The sequence below is a fragment of the Ostrea edulis genome, chromosome 3 (genome assembly GCF_947568905.1).
Source record: "Ostrea edulis chromosome 3, xbOstEdul1.1, whole genome shotgun sequence".
NCBI lineage: Eukaryota > Metazoa > Mollusca > Bivalvia > Ostreida > Ostreidae > Ostrea > Ostrea edulis.
The window spans coordinates 89,726,130-89,745,608 of NC_079166.1; the positions used below are offsets into that span (position 1 = coordinate 89,726,130).

The 19,479-nt window shown below is 35.3% G+C and overlaps 1 protein-coding gene across 1 annotated transcript in view; it reads left to right on the plus strand.

Annotated features, from left to right (window-relative positions):
* The first annotated feature begins 9,950 nt into the window (after positions 1–9,950).
* Positions 9,951–19,479, plus strand: part of LOC125653117 (atrial natriuretic peptide receptor 3-like) — a 37,927-nt gene continuing 28,398 nt past the window's right edge. Inside the window, exon 1 of the mRNA XM_056159356.1 lies at positions 9,951–10,327. Coding sequence (XP_056015331.1) covers positions 10,089–10,327 — 239 coding nt within the window. The 5' untranslated portion in view covers positions 9,951–10,088. The remainder of the gene's footprint in view (positions 10,328–19,479) is intronic.

The following is a 19,479-nucleotide window of genomic DNA, read 5'->3' on the forward strand; positions in this document are numbered from 1 at the left end:
GTTAGATCCAGTTTTGCTTTCATAATCTTACAAATAACTTCCAATAAAATCATCTAATCTGGGTATCAGAGATCAACACACGTCTTTGGCTCGTTGTGAAGAGGTGGAAAAATTTGGGAAGATAATATAGACTGATTTTCGAAATGATAGAGATTACACGAACTTGAAATAAAAAACACCACAGAGTTGATCACTTCTGCTTGATACTTAGATATTTAATTGAAAATGGGTATTAACGGCACACCAACAACTCAATTTATAACAGACTTGATGATTTCAGTTTCTCTACCGTCAACTTCCCATATTTATCTAGTAATATTCCATTATCACATGCATATGGTGCTTGTTTCTCTCAACTGATTCGATATGTAAGAGCTTGCTCTGCGCATCCTCAGTTTTTAAATCAAGGCAGGCTAGTGACAAAGAAGTTGAGTTTGAACAGTATCGTTGAAAGTCAGCATTTCACAAATTCTATTGCCGTTATGACAATCTAGTTTGCCATTTCACCCTATCAGGCACAGGTACAGTCATGGATGTAGAATATCTTGTATATACAGGACAGGTACAGTCGTGGATGTTATTAACCAGGCACAGGTACAGTCATGGATGTAAACTATCTTGTGTATACAGGACAGGTACAGTCATGGATGTTGTTAATCAGGAACAGGTACTGTCATGGATGTAGAATATCTTGCGTATACTGGACAGGTACAGTCATGGATGTTGTTAATCAGGCACAGGTACAGTCATTGATGTTGTTAATCAGGCACAGGTACAGTCATGGATGTTGTTAATCTGGCACAGGTACAGCCACGGATGTAGAATAATGTGTGTATACAGGAGAGGTACAGTCATGGATGTTGTCAATCAGGCACAGGTACAGTCGTGGATGTTGTTAGTCAGGCACAGGTACAGTCGTGGATGTTGTCAATCAGGCACAGGTACAGTCATGAATGTTGTTAATCAGGCACAGGTACAGTGGTGGATGTTGTTAATCAGGCACAGGTACAGTCATGGATGTAGAATATCTTGTATATACAGGACAGGTACAGTTGTGGATGTTGTTAATCAGGCACACGTACAGTCATAGATGTAGAATATCTTGATATACAGGACAGGTACAGTCGTGGATGTAGGTAATCAGGAACAGGTACAGTCACGGATGTAGAATAACGTGAGTATACAGGACAGGTACAGTTGTGGATGTTGTTGATCAGGCACAGGTACAGTCAGGGATGTGGAATATCTTGTGTATACAGGACAGGTACAGTTGTGGATGTTGTTAATCAGGCACAGGTACAGTCGTGGATGTTGTTAATCAGGCACAGGTACAGTCACGGATGTAGAATAATGTGTGTATACAGGAGAGGTACAGTCATGGATGTTGTCAATCAGGCACAGGTACAGTCGTGGATGTTGTTAGTCAGGCACAGGTACAGTCGTGGATGTTGTCAATCAGGCACAGGTACAGTCATGAATGTTGTTAATCAGGCACAGGTACAGTCGTGATGTTGTTAATCAGGCACAGGTACAGTCATGGATGTAGAATATCTTGTATATACTGGACAGGTACAGTCATGGATGTTATTAATCAGGCACAGGTACAGTCGTGGATGTTGTTAATCAGGCACAGGTACAGTCACGGATGTAGAATATCTTGTGTATATAGGACAGGTACAGTCGTGGATGTTGTTAATCAGGCACAGGTACAGTCGTGGATGTTGTTAGTCAGGCACAGGTACAATCATGGATGTTGTTAATCAGGCACAGGTACAGTCACGGATGTAGAATATCTTGTGTATATAGGACAGGTACAGTCGTGGATGTTGTTAATCAGGCACAGGTACAGTCGTGGATGTTGTTAGTCAGGCACAGGTACAATCATGGATGTTGTTAATCAGGCACAGGTACAGTCACGGATGTAGAATAATGTGTGTATACAGGCACAGGTACAGTCGCGGATGTTGTTAGTCAGGCACATATACAGTCATGAATGTAGAATAACGTGTGTATACAGGACAGGTACAGTCATGGATGTTGTTAGTCAGGCACAGGTACAGTCGTGGATGTTGTCAATCAGGCACAGGTACAGTCGTGGATGTTGTTAGTCGGGCACAGGTACAGTCGTGGATGTTGTCAATCAGGCACAGGTACAGTCATGAATGTTGTTAATCAGGCACAGGTAAAGTCGTGGATGTTGTTAATCAGGCACAGGTACAGTCATGGATATAGAATATCTTGTATATACAGGACAGGTACAGTCGTGGATGCTATTAACCAGGCACAGGTACAGTCATGGATGTAAACTATCTTGTGTATACAGGACAGGTACAGTCATGGATGTTGTTAATCAGGAACAGGTACTGTCATGTATGTAGAATATCTTGCGTATACTGGACAGGTACAGTCATGGATGTTGTTAATCAGGCACAGGTACAGTCATTGATGTTGTTAATCAGGCACAGGTACAGTCATGGATGTTGTTAATCTGGCACAGGTACAGCCACGGATGTAGAATAACGTGTGTATACAGGACAGGTACAGTTGTGGATGTTGTTAATCAGGCACAGGTACAGTCATGGATGTTGTTAATCAGGCACAGGTACAGTCACGGATGTAGAATATCTTGTATATACAGGACAGGTACAGTTGTGGATGTTGTTAATCAGGCACAGGTACAGTCACGGATGTAGAATATCTTGTGTATATAGGACAGGTACAGTCGTGGATGTTGTTAATCAGGCACAGGTACAGTCGTGAATGTTGTTAGTCAGGCACAGGTACAATCATGGATGTTGTTAATCAGGCACAGGTAAAGTCACGGATGTAGAATATCTTGTGTATACAGGACAGGTACAGTCATGGATGTTGTTAATCAGGCACAGGTACAGTCGTGGATGTTGTTAGTCAGGCACAGGTACAGTCACGGATGTAGAATAATGTGTGTATACAGGACAGGTACAGTCATGGATGTAGAATACGTTGTCAATACAGGACAGATTAAGTCGTAGATTTTGTATGAGGCACACTCACAATGTACACTCATGAATGAAAAATATCTTATGATTTCAGGACAGGTAGCGTACGGAGATGAATAATGTTGACTCTGATTTCAATTTCCTGTTTCTTCGTATTGATGAAAGAAACTTGGATAATATCTGGTTTACTTGTGTGTTTTGACTACTGTTGTAAATGTTTCTGTTAGCGAATATGGCGATCTATACAATGGATTTAAGCATAGAAATTAGATTTATTCTATTTGTCTAGAGTCTATGATACATTTTCCTCGATATTTTCACCAACCAGTAAATATTACCTTTTGGCGATCACAACTTTCTATACAATAGATTTATTAGAAATCAGCCTTCTTTTCTTATTATTTACACATGGGGTATTTTTCATTAAAAAACCATCCGTAATTATTAACATATTTACTAGAAGTTTAAACATTTCGGAAAATCTTGCTCTGATATTCCGACTTTGACATTAGTGTGCAGGTACAGTCATGGATGTCCGGTACCAGCATTGACGAGTACAGTCTGGGATGTTAGCTGACAGACACTGATGAATGAAGGATTGAAAAATATGGTGTGCCATTCGGGCTATAAGTAAAATAACCTTATTGCGTATCTTGAAAGAAAATTTCTTTTTCAAGATCTTATTATATATTAAACCGCTCATTGCATAATTATGTTTTACAATACGTTACCACTTCTAATAATATATAGCGACGTTGTATGACGCAATCTTAAAAAGTAGAGCACATTATAGGATTTATACTAGTAATGTAAACCTAAAAATAGTGTTCTTTCACGAACTCTACATATAAAAACCAGTACATTATAGGACAAGAACATGTTAGAGAATATTTCTAACAAAAAATTATTCACTTTGGACGTTAGGCCGAATTTTGATAAACATGGTCTTAGTCCTTTTCTCGAGAGGGACGTTAAACAATACACAATCAATCAATCATACGTACGTACATACAAATATACACAAGATAAGTGAATGCTGCTACGTTTTAAATACAATTACTATTTCATAAATGTTTGCAAATGATCATATGATAAGCCATAAGTTTACTTATGTCGCATCAGTTGTTGATATTTCACCTTTTTTATTGTTGAGGGGGCATTGGCAATTCTAATGTGAAGTGATTGAAATAAATGTTGCATCCGCGGAAGTAGCCAAGTAAAAAGAATCGCTTCACCTGAATAATATGTTTATAGTCCTGATGAAGTGGTCAATAAACAGAGTTTTCAATGTGAATCACAAGATTTTGAATATACAACAAAAGTATATAAATAGAATATTAGGAAAATCCCGTGAATATACAACACATCGAACATTTTGGAACCAAACCGGAACAATGTTTTAGATTGATTGATTGATTGTGTCTTGCTTAACGTTTCACTCAAGAATTTTTCACTCATATGGAGACGTTGTTTCAGAGCGCCCCTTATACACTTTTGATATGCTTCGTGATAAAATGTCTCTGTGTCAACTATTGTTTTAACTATTAAACGTCTCCATATGAGTGGAAAATCCTCAAGCGGGACGTTAACAATGTTCAACTAATTAACTATTAGGGTTTTGATAAAACTTAGTAGAAACAATATCAATTCTAAAAGACCTTGAACTTTTCCGAAAAAGTCTTTCGGGAATACCATATTTCATCTGGGAAAAAAATTTCAAACCATGTAAATATAATCTTCTTCTAAATATTATAGCATAAGAAATAGTATAGAAGCTATATTTTATTATTCGCAAAATGAAAATATTTGCAGTTATAAAAGAATTGTCTTTCTTTTATGAAAAATGTATTGTTGAGTATTACATGTTTATCACTGTAAAGAATGATGCGGGTCTAGATAAAATCCAGATTGTTCCAAGCATCATATTCTGGTATAAAACTTTGGTAGGAATCCCACCCTTATATTAATCATGCTATTTTCATATGAGATAGATTTTACTCCAGCGTTTTCCATCAAATTTCACCGTTAGGATAATTAGCATATAGAATTATCTTTTACCTATAGGTGCACTGATTTCAAAATTCTAAAATTAAGGAAAGGGAAACTTCTATATAATGTATGTTTCTTGTGGCACATAACAGAAAAATAGAATACCTGTGATTTCCTTATTTCACAAAAGAAAGGTTGTTTTTTATTTTTTTTTTTTAGAAAAATTGGTTGCATTTTCTACTAGCATATTATGCTGTTCTTACTGTAAAAATGACTTGTGTTTGCAACTATTTTGTTTGATATGATTATGATAACTTTTGTTTTATCATACCATATGCAGAATCCTTAAATATATCATACTATAAAATCGTTGAAACAGAATAAAAATCATTACCATGTAGATGATTGGAATCAAAATCGACCCCCTCCGGAAGCTTCTGTTTGTTTCTGAAGGATATGCTTATCAATATATTATGTATCTGTTTTGTGTGTGTTACTTATTTTCAACTCATGTCAAGATAAGATAAAATGTAAATATGATTAAACATACTTTCTATTTGAATTATGTTTTAACAGAGTCTAAAATATTCACGGATCCTGACATCTACAAAAAATATTTTGCATTTTCCTATTAATTGATAATTATATTAAAACAAGTAGCTGTAATTTTTCAATTGATTATATTTCACAAAGTTTTTCCACTTAGCTTTATAACTTCCCAATAGTCAACTCAACATTGAAATTCTCATTAAAGCTGTATGGTCCGAATGACAATATTATTTTCCATCTCGTAAAAACGCTATTAAATCATCGCACGTGTGTAGTTATGAGGCTGTATGACATATCATACATTATTTCACCTGTTTTAACCCAAATTATTTAATTTTAAATCGATGTTTACAAATAACCGCGTCAGACTGCCAGTTCAAGTGACAGTCACGTGACCAGTTCAAACTTTCAGATCATCGGTGGTCTTGCTGTGTAAAGCTGTGTATTTTGTTACAACAGTGCCGTGTCACAAGTTTACTAGAAATAAAAATATCAAATACTTCTTATTAATTCGTTGTTTTACGCTCTTTCAGCCTTAAAACTAGACAGTTGCGTATGAGTTAATACATCATGTTGGGATTCCCCTGACGCGCGTGGGTCTATTTATAGACGTCTATTATGGGATGATTTATATATGTACCACACATATTTACTTTCTAAATAATATTCTCACTGTTTTCTTTTACATGTAGATGTTTTCAAGCATGTAATTAAGGGAAAGTTAATAACTTTATAAAGTAATGAATCTGCTTTAAAGTAATTATGTACAAACATAATACATGAACATCGGGTCATACAGCTTTAAGGTGTTCCAGAGGATCATAAATATTTTTTACGGTTTGTATGAAGAGTGCTCTCCAAATGATGCATGAATAGGCACTAAGACAAAGTTGTTAAACAATATTTGATTGGTGCCCTCGGGCGTGACGTCACCAAAAAAAGACAATATGGGAGAAACTTGATAATACTTTGGGAAAGATACTTCTTTCGAAGTGACAATATTTTGGAGTTAAATCTACGTTTCATCAATGTTTCGTGTGTGTTATTTTGTGCAAGTAGAATCTTACGGCGGCGTAGAAAAGCCATGTAAAAAAATATATTATTCGTTCGGACGAATAAGCAATTCGTTCGGACGAATTAGCAATTCGTTAGGACGAATTAGCTATTTGTTCGGACGAAATAGAAATTCGTTCGGACAAATTAGCAATTCGTTCGGACGAATTAGCAATTTGTTCGGACGAAGTAGAAATTCGTTCGAACGAATAAGTAAATTTGTTCGGGCAAATTAGTAATTTGTTCGGACGAGTTAGCAATTTGTTCGGACGAATTTGTAATTAGCTATAAGGCAACGCCAATGCCGTAGTAAAACATCGTAAAGTGGTGGTGATTGGGAAACACAAAACTTAAATTGGGACACATGCTAAAATGGGATTCAATTCCAAAATTTTCCATATAAACATCATGAAGATGGCGACGGTAAATACAGTAAACTACATAATCACCCCCCCCCCAACCCCTGAAATAATAAGCTAAAAATGATGGGAATCCCTACAAATTGCTCAGTCTTAAAAGTTTGAGGTAGGCCTCAAGCCCCCTCCCCGGGCAAAAGTATATTAAAGGAAAATTTTCTGTAGAACAGAGTGTAACACATTCAATAAGGAAATCAATTTTTGTATAGGACGACAATAATGAAATTATGCGCCAATCAGAGCCTATCAAAGTTTTGTCAACGCAAATCTGGATATCCAAATTTTATACCAATTTTATGATATACTAGTAGGTCTACCTTTCTTTATATAGCAAATAACAATTTTAGAACAGAAATTTTCCAGAAGTGTAAGGAGGGGGCACAAACATACTCTTGTCCCCATTCCCTACAATGTACTTTTGAAAGTGTTAAGGGGACACGAGAAGGTGCGTAGCATCGTTTTTAAAAGGAGGAAGCTGGGGACCAGCTAAAAAGGAGTGGGGGTAGGGGGTCAGCCGGACCAAAAAGAATTTTAATCTGTAAAAAGGGAAAAGAAAAAAAGGAAGATTTTTTAAAAAGTTGGGAGGGGATCAGGCCCTTCCTGTCTCCTCCCTCCCTGTTGCTACGTCCCTGACGAGTATCCGCTGCCAACCCTCCCTACAAGCTTATAGATCTCTGTTTATTTATGTATAATTATACCTACATGTATCTACAGAGCTCTCTATAAAGACACGATGAAAATGTCCCTTAAATTCAACATATATCATTTTGTCCTATCGAAAAACTTTGTCCGAACAAAGTTTTTTGTTCGGACAAAAAAAAGTCGTTCGAGCAAAAACAATATTTTGTCCGAACAAAAAACTTTATCGTTCGGACGAATTACTATTTTTAAATGTGTTATCCGGGTGTTTGAATCTCTTAAATTCTCTTCTCTATTTGTCAAGCTTATCAACACCTAGATTGTAAGGAAGTCACAAAATGTGATTTGTTTCATTACTGCAGAATTCCATTTCAAAATGGGCCGAAACTTTCCTGGTTTCTTGAATAAAGCTCAATATTTTAATGTTTAAATATGTGAATTTTTAGAATATGTAAAAGTAAAACTTGTAAAAACATACATGTAGTGAAAATGTATATTTGAAACCAGGAAGGTATCAGGGATTTTCCTTGACAATGTTGGGATCTCAGTTTGATCTCTTCTCTGACTGATGAGGCCCAGGGAGACAAACTGACATACATAGTCATCATTAATTTACCATGAAACTTGGTAGGGCTGTATAACCTTGTGATTTTCATACAGACTCACTTCTCAATTATGATAGACTACAGAAAACCACAAGATTTCATAACATAACTTGTATACATTGCAGAGTTGGTCAATTCTGTAGCCCAACAATAGCTATTTAAGGTGACTCACTACACCCAGAAATAATTCTCAAATCAGAACGAATTGATTTAATTATAAAAGATATCATGATACACAATAAGTATATATTCCAAAAAGGCAAAAAATATACAAATTTGGATAAAAACTTGATTTTCAAACAAAATTATTTCAACACATATGAATAAAAGACTCTGGGGGATTTGAACTCGAGATCTGCAGTTCACCAGCCCAATGCTTTAACCACTGAGCTACGATGATAGACAAACAAATCAATCGATACAAATAATTTCACAAAACATTTAAATCGCAATCTTGTGACGTGCTGTCATACAGAGTATAAGCTTTAGTGTAGTGAGCTACCTTAAACCACTTGAAAGGCTAATTTACTTAAAACACCTTACTAAAATGTAATGAAATTGAATATTGCCAATGCAGTTCTCATAAAGATTAGCTCTACCATGCCACTTGGATTTTACACTATTTGCAGATTTAGTTTTATTAGGTCACCTGAGTAAACTATTTATTCTGCGTGTTTGTGCAGTAAGTCATTGTTGAACAGGTAAGTATAAAACTGTAGGTAAAGTTTACAGGCTATTGAGATCTCTATAAAGAATGGTGTATGTGTGAGTAGTGTGTCATTGTGATGCACTTTTCTTTATACACTTGCTACACATATAGACTGACCTGTAGTATTGAGATTCGGGTACCACTTAATAAATGCAATGGGGGGGGGGGTAGTATCCTCTTGGCACTGCACCGATCCTCCGTATCACTATTTAAACGTTGTAAAATAATTGTACTAGCATCTTTAATGGTTTTATCCATAGATAAACATGTGTGTTCGTAATACATCAAGAAATTATATGCTTAGCATTAGGCGTTGGTGTAAATTTAATCTCAGTATCCTTACGAGTGTTGTACGTCGTAATATATGTGTGAAGCAAATCGTTTTCTGTGTGTAATACGTACTGATACTGTGACACATGTCGATTGGTCTTTTGTTTACAAAAACTGAACACATTCGAGTTGGACATTTGTTGTCAATATTTGGTGTATGCGCAATAGCCTAGCCATAAAGTTTCGAATAGTAATGAAGATTCCTTTCTTCCATATTTTCAACACAAAAGAGTTCTAATTAGTATTTCGTCCGAACGAATTCTATTTTGTTCGAACAAATTGCTAATTCGTCCGAACGAATTTCTATTCCGTCCGAACAAATTGCTTATTCGTTCGGACGAATTAGTAATTCGTCCGAACAAAAAACTAATTTGTCCGAACAAATTGTTAATTCGTCCGAACGAATTGCTAATTTGTGCGAACGAATTTCTATTCCATCCGAACAAATTGCTTATTCGTTCGGACGAACTTGCAATTCGTCCGAACAAAAAACTAATTTGTCCGAACGAATTGTTAATTTGTTGGAACGAATTGTTAATTCGTCCGAACGAATTGCTTATTCGTCCGAACAAATAACTCGTTTGTCCGAACAAATTGCTAATTCATACGAACGAATAGCTAATTCGTCCGAACAAATGGCTAATTTGTCCGAACGAATAATAAATTTATTTACTTGGCCTTTCTACGCCGCCGTAGAATCTAATATGCAAATACGAAATGTTAATTCTGTGGATTGCGAAACGGAAATAATCCATCAATCATGACTACTTTCTTCTTGGAATGTTTTTTCTTGAAGATGACATAATCAACAAAGTAAATCATGGTATCAACAGAAAATGTGTGTTTTGTGTTGTGGGCATCTATTTTGATATATGGATTGACCATCACCTTCGTATCTTGTAACAAAATTGAATTCCGAATAGCATGGATGGCTCCAAAAAAGGAATATTACAATTTGAGCGCTTACTCGAGTGTTGGCGCATTAAAAGTAGCTCTAACTGCCATGGAACAAAACAATGACTTACGTCAAATACAGTCTCTGAAGGACACCAATATCAAGTAAGTAAACGCTGAATGAAAAATGCCTTATCTACAAGACATATTATGGTGTATGTGTATCATTCAAATTTTCCACTGTATTCAACAATTCAAGCCACTGGTATAAAATGCAATTGACTAATCGATCTATTAATAAATATTACAGATTGAATGAAGGAAAAATACTTGAAAAACACCAAAATATATATAATTCAGGATATGATTTTGCATATTAGTCATCGAGAACAATTGAAATATTATTTACAATTTCACTTTCATTTCAGTCTTAATTTGACAAAATTCTTTTTATAAATTTATAGATTATAGAGCTCCAATCATAACATCTTGTACTGACAAAATATACTCGTCTGGAAATGTGTGTACTGCGTAACATTTTTATACGTCCTACAAAGAATGTAGATGTATTCTTGCTATGTATCGCCTTAAGAATATGGTTTCTATGAATCATCAGCATTTCAAAATATTGCATAAAAATAGAGTTCAACACAATAGAGGGGAGTTATATTCAGCTATTCTAGAACTTTTTTCGTTGCTGGGATTTTATAAAGGTTTTTGGCTTAGATTACAAAGAGATCAACCTGTTAAATGATAATTATTTGCAATACATGTAATTCTACCATGGCAACAAAGCTCTGTGGAGGATAAAAATATGTTTACCTTTCACTGATCCTGCCACAAAGTACGAGGATGATGACATATGATTTATTATATCTCTTTCTTCACAAATATCATATACTAGATGAGGTGTACATTTTAGTATTCGTAATGTAGGGAAGTGAGACGACAACGTCCTTAACGAATAATTGTTACATAAACAATATGAAAACATTAAGGCAGGTCTGTATGGAGAGCCAAAGAGTTCAATATTCTATCTTTGTAATTATGTATTTGTTGTTACTAAATGCGCCATTGGTTCAATGTAAAATAGAAAAATGTTAATCGTTATCTTGACATTTGTAGTACATAACGGTGTATTCGTTATTTGAATGGCGTGAGATGTAAAGGAATGTAATGTCTGTGTAGATGCGTAACAAGTGAATGCATTATTTATTTAATGTATATTTGAAATTAGATCTTTACCTGATCAGGATATAGGGCTCACGGTGGGTGTGACCGGTCAACAGGGGATGCTTACTCCTCCTAGGCACTTGATCCCACCTCTGGTGTGTCCAGGGGTCCGTGTTTGCCCAACTCTCTATTTTGTATTGCTTGTAGGAGTTATGAGACTGATCACTGTTTGTTATCTTCACCTTGCATCTTCGTCATCCGTATTTGAGCCTTTGCACATTGCAGTTGCGAGTTACAGTAAAACATTTTGGTAATCCGTCCGATGATAGTTCGACATTCGAATTTGCTCTTTCGTTTACTGCATTTCAACATTTGTTCGTTGTTTTACCATTATGACGACAGAGGGCGCGCGCTACATCGAATATTTTGGGGAAACAGACTATAGAATCATATTGAAGGACCAGTTTATGTGACATTCCTTCGTAGCTATTATTTTCCCGGCCTTTCGAAGTCCGAGGTAAATTATTTTATTTTGTGCAAGAAAAATATTTTGATAAGCAAATTCATACCATATTTTTACTATGAGTTTCATTCATTCTGTTTATCATAAGTAGAGTTTCTTCTCCGACGATCTACTGATTAATAGAAAATTTCGATTATCTAATCGAAATGGCCCCCGATTATAGATAATCTATTAAAATTTTTGATAATCGATTAATCAAAATATAACTTAAAGTAATTTATTCTCGTGCTTTCTTGATTATTTTCTGTGAATGTAACTAACTCATAAGTATTAATTTGATAAATGAATCCAATGATAAAAAATACATCAAAAATGCATTTCAGAAATCACCCCAAATTCTTTACCAATTCATTCTTCATTCAATAATAAACAAATTTAATACTTGAAATTAATCGATAATATTAATCTATTATAGTGCGTCCGATTATACTGATAATCAATCATGAAAAAATATTCCGATGGTTCATCACTACGACTGTTTAAAAGGTTGGACACAATTCCCTAACAGGGCAATTGTTACACTAAAAATAGAATTGTTACTCTTTTTTAGTGTAATTAACTGTATCATTGGGATTTCCAGTTGTTTCCCCTCTATTCTCGTGTTTGCTTTGAGTAAAAAATTAAGTGCAAGAATACTTCTACATCCTCTAAATATTTAGAGTCTAGGTAGCGTATATTTACAAATATGTACAAGGACTCTATATGTGGCCAACAAGGTTTATAAATAACCTCTAACAGCTAGACTATGAAATAAAAAGATAATGTTTCTTTCTCTGCTTTAAACAGACAAAATGAGTTGTTTACAATAAAGAGGTTTGACAGAGGACAACTGGAACACTTTTTTTGACAATAGGAAAGTATCTCAAATTAAACTATATCAAAATACCCCCGGTAATGTTGATTAATGTTACATTTTTAACAAAAATATAGGAGTTTTGAAATTGGGGTGTCTGAAATTGAGTTAACTATCTTGTGGAGAGAAAAAGAAGGGGTGATCAGATACGAAACAAGTGCTTGTGGAAATAATGTAAAATTCAAATCTATAGGTCATGGCTCAGGCTACTGGTTTTATGGCCTGGCCTAGTAAAAATTATGGAAAAATAGTCCGACTGGTCTATTACATAAAAACTTTAAATATGTTACATTCAAGGTTGGCTGTCATTTAATGAAAACAACTGGTAAATGATAACTTATTCACTTTGTTTACAAATATAAAACCCAAAGGCGTTGGAACCCGGTGGGGGACTGGGGAGGGGCTTAGCCCACCCCCACCCCCTCCACTTTTTTTTGCAAAGATAGCCATAATAACCCCCCCCCCAAAAAAAAAAACGACGTAGAAACATTTATGTTGGTTTAGCCTCCTCCCCCCCCCCCCCCCCCCAATTTCCGACGCCTATGAAACCAGAATAGTTTTTGCGTCTTGTTTTAGAATTCGTACCCAATGTACATATTAACTATTTAATATTGTGAATTACGTATTTCAGTGACAGCAATGCAAAAATGGTGGGGAAGGGGCGCGAAAACGAAAATAAATCCCAATCAAAGCAAATATGTACGAGAGTTCTTGGTCTCGCACAAATAAATGTAACGTCCCTGGTGGTATATGGTTACTAAATGGCATACACTGTTTGTTTAAAGTAAACTCATGGAAAAAATCAGTCCAGTCATCTATATTGATGCTTACAGCAATGTTCTACATCAAGTCGCTGATCAAACTACTTCAGCAGCACATTTTCAACGACTTTTAGCGCCAACCGGTTAATGTTGAGTGTGCTAGACACCAAAGTAGTCCCGAGTGTGAACTGGTCCTCCTATATGATTCTATAGTCTGTTTCCCAAAAGATACGATGTAGTGCGCGACTTCTGTAGTCATAATGGTAGAACAATTTACAAATGTTGAATTGCACAAATGCGAATGTCGAACTAACATCGGACGGATTACCAAAACACATTTATCACAACTTGCATAGGCTTAACAAACTACAATGTGCAAATGTTCAACTACGGATGACGAAGATCCAATTTCAAATTTACATTAAATAAATAATGCATTCACTTGTTACGCATCTACACAAACATATATTCCATTTACATCTTACGCAATTCAAATGACGAATATACCGTTATGCACTACAAATGTCAAGATAACGATTAACATTTTTCTATTTACATTGAACCGATGGCGCATTTAGGAACAACAAATACATAACTACAAAGATAGAATATTGAACCCTTTGGTTCTCCATAGGTCTGACGTTAGAACATCTGAATTACAATTTATATCCACAGTCTTACCAATAAGATTCATTCCAATTTCTTTTATTGTCAACTTTACAGTTAAATGTAATTATGAGAAATTCATTGTGCATATGTATGTAGCAGTTTTGAAGAAGCTGCAGAATTTGGCTCTTGATAAATGCATGAAGTTACACGTTACGCAAATTTCCAATTCTTTAAAGATGAAGAATGTGAAGGGAAAAAAATCTTCTCAAGACATGCCGTTTTGTTTCAGTCCTCTTTAACCGTGGACACTGTCTCGCTAGGGGCACAGTTTGGGATTTACATTTTGCATAACCTAAACTTTCGCTACAGGCGTGAAGTGTAGGCGGAAAAAGCACGAGTCCGCCACGTTTTTACATTATCTTAGAGTTCGTTGTCTTTTGACTATCTAAACGTATTCTATAGAGTAAAAAAACTCAGCCAAATTCATTAATTTATCATTTCAAATATTATGTCATAATAAATCGTTGTTTTATTTACACAAGTCCTATGATATATAATGATATTTGTTTTTATTTCTCTCGCCCTTTTTTCCAAATAGTAATGTATGGATTAGTATATATCTATAAGTAACGCTGTTCATGATATCCTCCTCTTTTTAGTTCGCAAACAATGTTAGACTTTTGTTTTTGTACGGCAGGCGTGCAGGTGATATGTTAATTAGTCGGACCATGTCATGTTCACGAATCCATTAATCAGACGGCGTAAGGCCTCGGGCCATGGAAAACACTGTGTACATTCCGAGGCTCGTCAATTACGGCTTAATCAGCTGATTACGGTGCTATTGAGTGAAGGGAAAATACCCAAGTTCAAGATTTACAATATACATCAATGCAATAGTAATGCTACCTTTACGGTAGAGAACCAGTTCATTTTATGTATTACGTCATCGACGAACTAAAATGTTAACAAATGCAGTGCAAGACGCGTATCAATGAATATATTCATTGTGCTCCTTTGTTAGCTGACCTGTTTTTATATTCATATGAAGCAGAATTTATTCAAAAACGTCTACGTGAGAAGAAAACATCTCTCGCTGTGACCTTCAATTCGACTTTTAGATATATCGATGACGTTTTGTCTATTAACAATGATAGCTTTCATTCATATGTCGATTTGATATATCCTTGTGAGCTCGAAATAAAGGACACCTCAGAGTCGTCCACTTCTGCTTCATACTTAGATATTTTATTGAAAGTAGACATTAACGGCAACTGACAACTCAACTGTATGACAAACGGGATGATTTCAGCTTCTCCATCGTCAACTTCCCATATTTATGTAGCAATATTCCATTATCACCTGCATATGGTGTTTATATATCTCAACTGATTCGATATGCAAGAGCTTGTTCTGGGTATAGTCAGTTTTTAAATCGAGGTAAGCTACTGACAAACAAGTTGATGGTACAGGGATTTCAACAGTCTCGATTGAAGTCAGCATTTCGCAAATTCTATGGTCGTTATAACGATCTAGTTCGTCAATACAACCTCGCATTGGGTCAAATGCTGTCTGACGTGTTTCATACCGATTGTTAAGCCGTTCTTGGCACACTGATTTTGACTGCGGATAACTCCGTTTACCTGATCAGGATATGGGGCTCACGGCGGGTGTGACCGGTCAACAGGGGATACTTACTCCTCCTAGGCACCTGATCCCACCTCTGGTGTGTCCAGGGGTCCGTGTTTGCCCAACTATCTATTTTGTATTGCTTGTAGGAGTTATGAGATTGATCACTGTTCGTTATCTTCATCTTGCATTCATGTGTTGAATACACAGAAATGTTCATCAAATGTGACGCGAGTCCTTAACTTTGTAAATACACAGAAATGTTAATCAAATTTGACTAGAGCCACAAAGTACTAAAATTGGCCCTTTCGCAAAAATAAATGAGACTTTCACAGTTGATGTTCTAAGATTTAGAGGTCATAGAACAATTTATTTCATAACAATATCTTTTCTAGTTATCGTTATACAGTCGTTTAAACTTTGTATTGTTTTTCAGTATGAAAACTAAATAACGTCATGATGCTTACGTCATGGTGTTGACGTTATGAGAATCACAGGGTAAAACACCAAAAAAAAAAAAAATAGTGGACGTATAGGTTAATATATATTTTTGGGGCTTATTCTGATTGTAAATCAGAACTGTTAAAATACTAGGAACTTGTATATTTTCTATCACGACGTTTAGATTTGATATATATTGCCCCCTCCCCCCACTTTACATTTTCCCCGCTGTATTGGACATAATTGAAAAATCGTGATCAAAAATCAAAATTTCATGCGGTGATAGGACCACAGCAAGCAATATTGTTTTACCGTCTACCTCAGAGACGAGTTTATTTTTTTTAAATTGTATATCAATTTCCATTAAATTGATATTAATTGACGAGACAACTTTATAATTTTGGTTAAACTTGAGTAATTATAGTAATTAATTAGGAAATGGATTTTTTAACATCCCCCTCGTGAACCATTTTTTGTTGTTGATAAAACACGGTTGACCATTAAAATTGTAGGCACATCTGAAGTCATTTTTCTGAACGAAGTAGACTTTTAAGTCCGCGGAGGATCTCCGTGGATGTCATCTGTGCCTCCTTTATGCCCCGTGCACCTCCGTGTGATTAAACAAAGAAATAAAAGAAAGAAATTCTAAGCGAAATGTTATTAGTGGGTGAAAATTAAAACATATAAAACGGCGACTTGTATATATTTATATCATTTGATGATATCTTATTGTTATGCAAATATATGCAGAGTTGCAGACTGGGTTAATCATTTAAAAACTTGTTTATGTACTATTGATATTCAGATACAAATTCATGATATCATCCTTTCTTATCATTAAATAGAAGGTATTTACATAATATATTAAAGTTTTTGATTGATTGATTGATTGACTGTATCTTGCTTAACGTCTCACTCGAGAATTTTTCACACATATGGAGACGTCACCAAGACCGGTGAAGGGCTTCAAATTTTAGGCCTATGCTCGGCGCTTTCGACCATTAAGCAGTGAGGGTTCTTTAGCTTGCCACACCTACTGTGACATGGGACAACCCCTGATGCCAAGCGTTTGGCGATGAAATTGTCACTACTCACTACCCGTTTTAACGACTTAGGTCTGACACGGCCGCAATTCGAACCCCGGCCGACCGCATGCAGGACGAACGATCTAACCTCTCGGCCACCGCGTAAAGTTTTTTGTATGAATTGAAATAAATATCTTAACTATGCAAGAAGAGTGACCTCTAGCTGTACATGGGAATGACAATTGAACAGAAGGAGGACTAAGGGACGTAGAAAATGATGGTTGGTTTATAGATGACAGATTACTCCTCTTGAGTTCTGGATTTGACTTGCCGTATTTCTCTACATAGGACCTGCATATAGGTCTGCATTTGTCACACAGAAAATCACGATGACTATGCGTTCTTCCAGATAGTTTGCTTATTATATCCTATGAATCTTTGATATATAACATATATATGTTTGTTTCGTAGTTCTAGGGCAGTTAAAACACTTATATGACTCTTTTCTAGGCATCTGTTACAAATCAATTTGGAAACGGAAATAAATCAAAATATCAATCTTAATATGCAGAAAACACAAATGGATTGGACAACAGGCATTGTCTATATTAACCCTCTCCAAATGCACGCTGAAGTAAATTATGTCAGTGTTATTCATACATACTTAAGTATTAAGACATTATTCAGGCTGTTTCCCCTTAAAAATTGTCAAAATTTCCCCCCAAATCGTGTCAAAATTATTTGCACTTTTTAAACAATATGTTACAAATATTTTACGTATGACCTACTATTGCGTCAATGGCATCCCCATCAAGTGAATATTGGACAGTATCAAGATAGCCTTGTATAATTTCCATTTCATGATCGAGATGCATGCCATGTCGCATGAATAAGTAGCAAAAAGAAAAATTCTTTAAAAATCTATAGTTACAAAATTCCAATAGTTTACACACAAACACATACGCACGCACCCATTTACCCACACATTTATTTATGGAGGAGTTCAATATTCAAAAAATCCTAATATCAAAATAAGTTGATTGCTTTTCCAAATCAGTGAGGTATAATCGTAGCTTCTGAATTTGGTGTGAAAAACACTGGATGTAAATCATTTGATTTTGTTTCATTAGGAATGATAATAAAGCCATGTACATGTAATAGTGCAGAACTTTAAATGAGTGAGGTAAAAAATTGGGATAATAATATTTTTAAAAAATAGATAATAATAAATAACTTAGACCTTCATTCAAGGTATCGCTCTCTTCACATTCAACAATAAATGGCTAGGTAGAAATATAAACACAATATGCTACACGTACTTCTAAACTGAAATATACTATTTAACCCTGACCAGTACATGTAATACTGGTACAATAATCATTATACTATGGTAGATCTATATCACAGGTTTGGATGTCTTGATTAAAAAAATGAAGGGGTAATATTATACTATGAAAATATTAATAAATTCCATTTATATATTCTTGTCCTCCATTTTCTATTGAAAATTGTGTGTGTACGTTCTATTGGATCCGCCACTTATTTTAACTTACAGTAGCCTCCCTTGCATTTTTACAAATATGAATTAAACTCCTTAAAAGCGTCATTTGAATGTGTAAAATGATAATTTGAGAAAACAACTTCTCTTTTGAATTAAAAAATAAATTAAGAAATTTAATAAATCATTTATTTATGCCTGAAACTATGCATATAGTTACTTCTCATTGTAATTAAAAGTGAAGAAAATGCATTACAAAACACTATATGTAACAATTTTGACTTATTTAGTTTGGTAAAACAAATGTACGTCAGCAAAGAAGACGAATGACTAAACTCTTGTGCGGGAATATACTAACTGGAAAAATATCAGAATAGCTGAATGACTGGAGACACTTTAAGTAAACGAGCAAGATTATGTGTGAGGGATATTGTATGTTGTTGTTTTTTCCCCAGACAAAATCAAAAAGATTACTTATCATTTTCAAATAAAAATGGAAGTTTTTACTACTATTCCCGTACTTCCAATTCATATGCACTGGCCCGATGAGTGGTCGGCCTAGTGATAGCCCCGCGTAGCGTACTGATTCGAGGTGCAAAACTTTAAAAGATTTGGTTGAAAATGTTAACTCCCGGCTACATAATTGGTAATACTTGCTGTAGAATGGAAATTCTGTAATACTCGCGTATCTAATTTTTAGGAATCAACACAATGAAGCATTTTAATTGGCCTCTGTATCCGCAGTAATCACAATGCATCACATATACTGATGTCAGCTGTTCAGACGTCTATTCCTCTTCCTCTCGCG